General features: G+C 48.4%; 1 protein-coding gene across 2 annotated transcripts in view; it reads left to right on the forward strand.

Moving 5' to 3' along the window:
- The window catches only part of PSD2 (pleckstrin and Sec7 domain containing 2), a 90572-nt gene that overhangs the window by 70602 nt on the left and 10955 nt on the right, over positions 1–9015 (forward strand). The window contains exons 9-12 of one of the 2 annotated variants that reach the window (XM_014959670.1): positions 1171–1261; positions 2394–2437; positions 5953–6143; positions 7326–7396. In XM_014959670.1, coding sequence (XP_014815156.1) covers positions 1171–1261; positions 2394–2437; positions 5953–6143; positions 7326–7396 — 397 coding nt within the window. The remainder of the gene's footprint in view (positions 1–1170; positions 1262–2393; positions 2438–5952; positions 6144–7325; positions 7397–9015) is intronic. The other variant, XM_014959671.1, reaches the window with a different exon arrangement.

Genomic DNA, 9015 nt, shown 5'->3' on the forward strand with positions numbered 1-9015 from the left:
GCCCTGCCTCCCCCCCCCCCCCCAGGGACCCAGTGAAGCCCGTCTTCCTCACTAAATCCCTAATCATGTTCCTGGCTCTGCTATTCTTGGCCATCCTCCCAAATCCTCCTGGATGGCTACACTGTCAATACCTTGATGCAAAGCCCATCCCAGTGTCAGGTCGCTGTTGGGATCCTTAGGACCACTGGTGGCAGCTCATGCTCTCCTATCACTAACTCCATTGTCCACTCCATGTAATGTCACCACAGGGTCTGTCCTTGTGGACTTGACTCCAGGGTTGAAGGCTGCAATGTGACATGGCACTGGAGACACCTATCTTGTCTTTGTGGTATCACACTCCTTTTTCTGAATGCTACAAGTCCCCCTGACTCCTCCACACCTCTGTTCCAGACCTTTGGAGAGTAGGATTGCAAGGGGAGGCTTGGAAAAAGGCTGCCTGCCTCCAGACCCTCGATACTTGCAGGCTGAGAAAGTGACTCACCTGGCTATGGTGACGGGTAAAGGATTTGGGAAAACAGATGCCACAGACTGATATCAGGGATGACAGATGACCTGGCAGCATCAGCACCAAATAGCCTTGGCATTAACTGGTGAAGAATGTGTTCCAGGTTGCAAGATTCTCCCAGTGTATTGCCCTCACATGCCACAGCACTCAGGTTCATACAGTACCAGTAGTGGGATCATCTCTCTTCATAATGGCAATCAAAAATAACAGTTTTTGTGAAGGAAGAGTCATTGCCCAATGCTGGCTGTCTTCAGATGCTGACACTGCATGCTTAACACAATTTCACACACGGCAGGCTTGGAGAACCATCCAAGCCTTGCAATTTCAAGGCAGTCTGAGCGCTTGGCTTGAGTTTTGAGACACAAACCCTGTACTAGTACCAACCTGGAGACCAGATCACTTAGAAAGTTTGGAGGAAGAGCTGGGGAGGTTATTTTTAGGTGTTTTGTCTCCAACATTAAGAAAGAGGTCATTTGAAACTTTTGGGTGCTGTCATGAGCAAATAAATCAAAGATCCTAATAGAAAATCAGAGCAGAAGACCTTTCAGCTTTGAGCTCTTGATGCAAACCCAGGCTTCACCACTACATATTAAATTGTTCTTTAAAAGACACTGATTAAAGTCAAAACTCTCCAGAAGTTTAATGAGCTGCTTCTTTGCCTTACAGAATATTGGCAAGAAGATGTCATGTCAACAGTTCATAGCAAACCTGGATGGGCTGAATGATGGGAAGGACTTTTCAAAGGATTTGCTGAAGGTAATGTGCTATAAATAGACAGGGGGATACTGTCATTATTGTAGTACCACTTTCTCCTGCTGGGACACTCTGAGCCCTTGGATCAGCATTTTCCAGTGCACAATTGTTTCATTAGAAGAATTGTAACCCACATGGGTATAGCTTCTGCTAACTTGTAGTGAGCCACCAGAGGTACTGTTCCCTGGTGATGTTTTGTCCAGATTTGTGGCATATCTGCCCTCAGAGCATACCAGGGGCCCGGTCCCCCATGGTAGCTCTGTGATGCACCAGACAATGAACTGAACAAGGTACTCCCACCTCCAAATATGACCATCTGGCACTAATACTTTTCTCTGCCTTCACTTCCATGTAATTAGATGTAGTGTTCCAACACAACTAGTTCAGTACCAATATTGGTTAAACACCCCAAAGTGAGTATTTTCTCCTTCCACTTGGTTTAATACCACCACTACTGTCTGCACCGGCTTGTCGGTCCAGCAACCTGATTTTGCTGTATGGAAGGAGGCTGAAATGACCAGTGCCACATCAGAGGTGTTACATCATGCCTTAGACAACACCCCTGCCTCCCAGCAAACTTCACCTTACCCCACCCCTCTGTATGGTCAGGGCCACCTTCACATTCTGATTTTCTAACCCATTCTTGCTTCTTTCCCAGTGCCCCAAGGAACTACTGAAATTTTGCACAGGATGAACTTGACAAGCTGATTCCTAAGGTCATCTGTCCCTCCCCTGCCACTCAGGGCAGTATTCAAGCCTCCACTGTCCCTTTCTCGTAGTCGAGACCCTGAAGGTGTCTTGGCATACCCCGGACTCTTATACCATCTTTGTGTAGGCCAGGATTCACTCAGGACTAGGCACAGCACCCATAATTAGTCAAAAATGCCATGGACAGGCTCCTGACGAAGGCTGGCTGTGAGACCCCTCTGTTGCTGATGTGTCCAGTGGTTTACCTAGTGGTGCACATAGACAAAAAGGGGTCTAGCAGGACAGCAGTTCTGCTCACTAGTGGCTACTCCAGGATAATTCAGCAAGGAAGGGGTCTCTCCAAGAACACAGACAGGGTGTGGAGAAAGTCTCCATAATCCAGACGTCTTCCGTTAGAGACACAGCTAATACCTTGTTCTTGTTTCAGACACTATATAACTCCATCAAGAATGAGAAGCTGGAGTGGGCCATGTAAGTATATGTTAAGCATTTGATAGATAGTGTGTCTTTGAAATTAGCTGACAGGTCTTGAATCATGTCTTTAGCCCCAGAAGCTCCCAGAACATTTCCTGCCAAGTCCATAAAAGCACTCAAGTCCCTCCTGCAGGCAAGCTGGGTTTATTTATAGCTTAGACACAAAAACAGACAGGGAGGTTGGTCCACAGACATGATCTAAAGGAAAGGAATGCCCTCTCTGTTTACTATTACACCTATAAAATACTGGTCCCTCTCCAGGTGCTTCAGAGGTCTTTGCACAAGTAGCTCAAGATCTGGGGTTATTTTGGTCACTGAGATTTTCCACCTCTTCCACATTGGTTCTTCTGGAAATAGTATCAGAGAATCACTCGGGCAGAAAGCAGCTCCTCCTCAAATTATGGTCAACACTGAATTCAGATCAGGATGCTCAGTATTTTGTTTGATCCTGAAAACCTCCAAGTACAGTGATCCCACAGCCCCTCTGTGGGCATGAACCAATGCTTAATTATTCTGAGAGTGAGCTTTTCTTCTTACTCATAATCACTGTTGTTTTGGTTTATGCCCACTGGCTCTTGTCCTCCTGCCGTGCACCATAGTGAAGAGCCTGGCTTCGTCCCCTCTATAACCTCCTCACACATATTCGAAGGCTCACATAAGGTGCCCCAAAACCATCTCTTCTCTAGACTGAACAAGTCCAGCTCCCTTAGTCACTTAAATTGCAAGTGCTTCTGCCCCTAGGCATCTTGGTGGCCTCTGCTGAGCTCTCTCCACCTTGTTGATGCCCTTTCCTGTCCTGGGGGCCCAATACTCTTTCCTGTATCAAGATACGATGTAATGAGTGCAGAGGAGAATGATCACTTCTCTCAGCCTCCTCACTGTGCCGCTGTTACACAGCCCAGAATGCTCTTGGCCTCTGTTTCTGCCAGGACACACTGGCTGGCTCCTGTTCATCCTGCTGTTCTCCAGAAGCCCCAGGGCCTTTACTGCAGAGCTGCTTCCCAGCCAGTCAGCCCCAGACCACCCTTCTGCAGGATCACTCCAGCCCAGTGCAGTATTTGGATTCTGCATTTAGTGAGGCTCCTGTCCCTCGTGAGTGGTGGTCCTGTACCTCTCATTTTTGTGTCATCCACAAACTTGATGAGATGTGCTCTGTCTCCTCCTCCAGATCATCTTTTTTTACCCTGAAACAGCTAGCATGGTGGCCTCCATTACAGGTTCACACAGCACCTTCCTCAGTCCCTCTTCCCTTGCTCTGCTACCCACCCCCTGCCCAGAGCACAGGCCAGGACCCTCAGTGAGGGCTGTGCTGTGCTCCCCAGCCCCAACACCTCACCACCACTGCCATGGGGAAGCCCGTGAGAGACCTGGAGGCTTAAGCTGACACGGTGGATATTTCTCATCCCTTCCCTTCCCCTCCTTTCCCTTCCCTGCTCTCAGACCTCTCTTTTCTCCAGAGGGTCATAGGACTAAGCAGGGCCTTCTGGGCCATTAATTCCATCATCTGCACTTCCTTCTCATATTGTCCTGGCCAGAAAAGTGTATGGAGAGCATTTCATCCTCCCTCCCTCCCCAACTGTCTGGGTCAAGCTTTGCAGAGCAGGAGCCTCCATTGCCAGCCATGGTCTGATGGCAGCACTGCTTGCTGTGGGTCAGTGTCTCCTTCGGGAGGGACACAGCCAGCCAGTGGCCCTGGAAGGGCAGTGGCTTCTTAGTGAGTCACCTAGCATCGATTTCACTTTTTAAATAATCTTGCACGGCACCTGTGTGAGAGGAAAGCATCAATGCCAGGTCTGCAGCAGAGGCCGGGTCGTGGGTGGCCGTAGTCAGGAGAGGGAGCTCTGTGGCTCGTCAGAAGGTGCCGTGGGACGGTTTATGTAAGGGGAGTTCAGCAGAAGTGCGTCTGCTGGCGGGATGCAGGCAGCGGTTACACAATGCCTGCCAGAACATGCTCCCTGGCTCAGGCGTGTCCGAGAGATGCCAGCCCCCAGGGTCCCACCGCAGCGGTGCAGTTCCAGTCAGCAGCATCTAGCCCCCCTCCTGCCCTCCTTCACCCACCCCACTTCTACCTTTGCACCCCCACACTGGCCTGCGACCTGCCTTGCTGCAGGGTGTCTGCTTTATCGCAGATGGACATGCTGCAACACAGCAGACCTCTTGGCTCCTGAGCTGTGGGACAGATACTCCCTGACGTGGGGTACCTGATTTTGTTTCAGAGACATGTCACTGAGTGATAGCCTTTCACAGGCAAGACGCTCTTCTCCCTGCTCACCTCTGACTTCTGGTCTTGTCCATCCCAGGGAGTGAAATACCCTTGCTCACAAAACCCAATCAGACAGGCAGGTATACAACCATCATCCCAGCAGCAAGCAGAAGCTCAGAGGGTTCCCTCTGGTGCAGCTGAGAGAACTGGGCCTCACTAGCTCCTTACCCAGGCACAGTGTCTGGGCTCTGCTTAAGCCCCAGGACTCCTGTGGCTGCTGAGGACTGAGAAATCATCCTTCTCTTCCAAGAGGCGTCTGATGCTTTGGCCATCTACTTGCTGCAGGTGGGAAAGTGTGGTATTTTACTGCTCACATCCCAGCTAGTAGATTCAGCCCTGTGTCATTCCTTAGCTAAGGTTTGGTCCCAATCTAATCTGCAACCTAAGGTGACCACCCATACCATTTAGACATTGACATGTATCACACCAGACAGAAATTCCTTGTTTGCTATCCCTCCTTAATATCACAGGGACACTGGGAAATACCAGTTCCCATATAGGTTCTGATTTCTATGCGCCAGAGTAGGTTTTATTCCAAACAGGAAGAGGCAGGCTTGGCGGAGTCAGTGGACACTTCCCTAGGGTGCTCAGCCCTTGCTGTCCAGGGTCCAGGACCAGGAGATCTGTGAGAAGAAGCAGTTTTTATGGCAATGACCAGCATTTCTTGCACTCTGATGGCCCACCCTGAGGACACAAATGGGGAGCTGATATGTAATATATTTCAGAGTTTGTGGGGTTTTGATCAAGTGGCCCATCTCCCTAATGTCTGTAGAGCTTTTGTTCCCCTGAGATGCAAAGGACATTCCTCTAGCTCCTTCAGTACTTAGGAGGCCCCAGAAGCTACCTCTCAGAGGTCGAGAAACCCCAGTGATATCTGGTTTTCAGCAAAAGACCTCCTTAAGCTCTGGTTTTAGGGCAAAGAATTGGAGACTGTCCCTGTGAAATGCTTGTAGTCTTCAGCAAAGGTGTGTCTGTAGTTTCCTGGTGTTCAGATAAGCACTCATTCCCTTAACTGTTTTGAGTAACCTCCCAGTGGGACCACTGGGTCAGTTACTTGCCACCCGCGCAAGATATGTCCAGATCACCACCATTAGCACACTGCATGTTACAGTCCCTCCATCTCCTTTCATTTTATTTCTCTGACTAGTCTTGTAATAAATAACTCTCTTTGAAACCAAAGAAGATAGGGCACACTGTGGCCCAGCCCACGTGTCCTCCACTCAATCTCTTCTCTGACTTTGTTTCCAAGTGATGAGGACGAGTTGAGGAAATCACTCTCGGAGCTGGTAGATGACAAATTTGGAGCCAGTGCGAAGAAAGTGACAAGGATTGTTGACAGCAGCAACCCCTTCCTGGACATCCCCCAGGCACTGAATGCAGTCACCTACAAGCACGGTGTCCTCACGCGTAAAACCCATGCAGACATGGACGGGAAGAGAAGTATGTGTCAATGGGACAGGAAGAGATGTGCCCCAGGCAGTACCAGAGCCTTGCCCTAGCCTTCTCCCTTCCTTTCCTGCTGAAGGCATGTCCTTACCATGTCCCAGGGAACACAAGAGAGATCCCCAGATCCATGAATGCCAGGGAACAGGGAAAGGAGTGTGTTTTGAGGCATTTGTAGACATGAATGTTTTCAAGAGCCCTCAGTCTTCCCTTCTTACTGCCAAGGAATCTAGCAGTGCCTGTCCCACACAGATAGACCTGGTCTTCCATCCTGTTCATGGGCATAAACCTGAATCCCACACTCTGAGCAATGGGATGAGGCTGGTTCCACAGCACTTGTTCACCCCAGCCCTGACTGTGGGGACAGTCTGGTCTTCGAAGCTTTGTTCCTGTCTGTGTGCTGCAAGCAGGTGCAGTGTGATGGCTGGGCTACAAGATGCCTCATAGCTTTGCTGTCAGTGTGTGGGATTACAGGAAAGGTACAGGAAAATATATTTGGGAACTATTAATGAGCAGAGATTAATGAAACCTTGGATAACCCTTTTTGCTAATTGATATAACTGGCCCAGTCACTGCAGCAGATTAGAAGTCTTGAGTAGAGATTACCACCAAAGGTCTCCCTCCTTCCAGCACTTTCATAATAGCCCATGCCTGGAGGATCAGCTGTCTTGTGGTGAAGTAGATGGCTCCCTCACCTCCCACCCTTCTCCAGCTTCCAGCAAGTTCTCTGTTCCCAAGTCCATCAAGATGGCTGGCTGTAATGTTCCCTTCTCAGTGGAACAGAAACTACTTTGTCCAGGATATGTCTGCCTAACTTATCTGAAGCAGAAGAGGTCAGGGAATGTCCCTGCTTCTCAAGCATTTAGTCTAAGTAACATGAACCTGGCTTTGGAAAAGCAGAGACTTCCTGCACATGTCCACTGGTACCCCTATACTAGCTCATCTCTGCTTTTGACCTGCTTGTGTTCCTGCTGGGATGCTGCATCTCCCAACCCATCTCTCTCAAACACACCCCTGCAGACAAGCCACTCATGAGCAATAGAGTTGAGGTGCATGAGGTCTGGGCATCAGTGCATGACTGTGGTGGGTCAGGAGAAGGGTTGGTTTCACCAGAAATGTGAAGGTAAAGCAGCACTGGCAGACGTAGACATGTATAATTAAATGTTCTTCCCTTTTTAGCTCCCAGAGGAAGAAGAGGTTGGAAGAAATTTTACGCTGTGCTTAAAGGAACTGTCCTTTATTTACAAAAGGTAACCATGCTGGACTATCCCATTGGTTGTTTCATGCTGTCCAAAGCAGTCATGCTGTCCTATGCAGGAGACCCATGGGTGCAAGTAGAGGTTAATCCGTATCATGATGCATACATGGACATCTACAGAGCTCCTCCAGAGCTCCAGTATACAGAACTGGAGGATGCCGTCATCTTGGTGATGGTGTTCATGCTAAGGGCACTATTTACAGCCTCAAAAGAAGGCCATACAGGAAGCAGGATGAAAGACGGACCAATGAGGCAAGATTTCTGCAGAAGTGTCCCAGCAAGTAGGAGCTGTTGGGGAGGATGAATAAACAGATGATACAGAATAAGTGAAACAGGATGATGGCGAGACACGCAATAGGATGCTGAAAAGGCTTAGCATCAGACCAGTCTTATCCTGCCTATTGTTTTATTTGCTGGCATAGATCTGCTTATGAGCAGCTTCACTGAGTCTGGTATGGGCCATCCTTAAAGTTTTTCTTCTCTTTCAGGACCTTGCTGAGCTGGGTCCTTCCATGGGTTGCCAAGTGACACTTTCTGCCTCTCTTCATCTCTGTTTGTTCTGTAGTCACCTCTAGTCAACACAAGTATAAATCCCATGTGCTCATGGAAGAGCTTCCCTGCATGCTCTAGCATTCAACTCTCCACCTTTCAAGACACCTGGATGCTAGGAGGATTTCCATGGATAGTCTTTTCTGTGGGAAAATTTGAGGAGTCTGGATAGGGTCTCACTTGAATGTCAGTGTGAGCCAGCCAGATGCCAGATGTGTGTTCATCATGCAGTTCACCCACTGAACTAGGTCTGAACTACCTCAGTAGCACATGCTGTGCAGTAACCCATTGAACTCACCTTGCTGGAACAGCACTCCCTGTGGGTTGATGTTCCTGTGTGTTGCAGTATTATCTCCAAAGCAATGAGAGTAAACAAACATTGGATTATATAAGAAAGGCAGAAAGATCCTCAGGGCAGCACGGAGTTATGACTCAGAGCTCGTAGCACACCCCAATGATTCTCATATTTTGCCAGATTCTATGGCACATATCATAAAACCAACAGAAATCTGGCAGCAGCCAATTGTAATTTACAGTATGGTAATGCTTATAGGCAAGTGGTATTTTTACAGTTTTGCCACTCTCTCCTGCAGCTGAGGAAAGCTGCAGCATACAGGAGAGCCCAGATCTTCTCCAGACCTCTAAGTGTTGCATTCTTCAAGTCAGTGGCACTCTTCTTACATCTCAGTCTCTTGTCTTATTATAAGTCTCCACATGGAATCTACCAAAGATGTCCTCATGCTGACCATGGGTGATGCATGAGGATTTAACTCGTACAGAGCTACCATTACCATTTAATTCTATGACAGTTTTTCTACGCAAAAAAAAAAAAAAAAAAAAAAAAAAAAAAAAAAAATTATATAACCTAGAGCATGCAAAAGGGCACAGAACACACATACAAGCTGACACACGTCTGTCTAACCACACGTAAGAGTTATTTCCTGCTCCTGGAATTTGGCAGCCCCTGTATTTTTGGTCTCTGGACGTTCTGAGATGTCGCTGGTTCTCCCATTGGGACACAATGTGGCTGGATGGCCGCACCCAAAAGGTTGTGGTCAATGG

Source organism: Calidris pugnax, unplaced genomic scaffold (genome assembly GCF_001431845.1).
Source record: "Calidris pugnax isolate Ruff unplaced genomic scaffold, ASM143184v1 scaffold418, whole genome shotgun sequence".
NCBI classification, from domain to species: domain Eukaryota; kingdom Metazoa; phylum Chordata; class Aves; order Charadriiformes; family Scolopacidae; genus Calidris; species Calidris pugnax.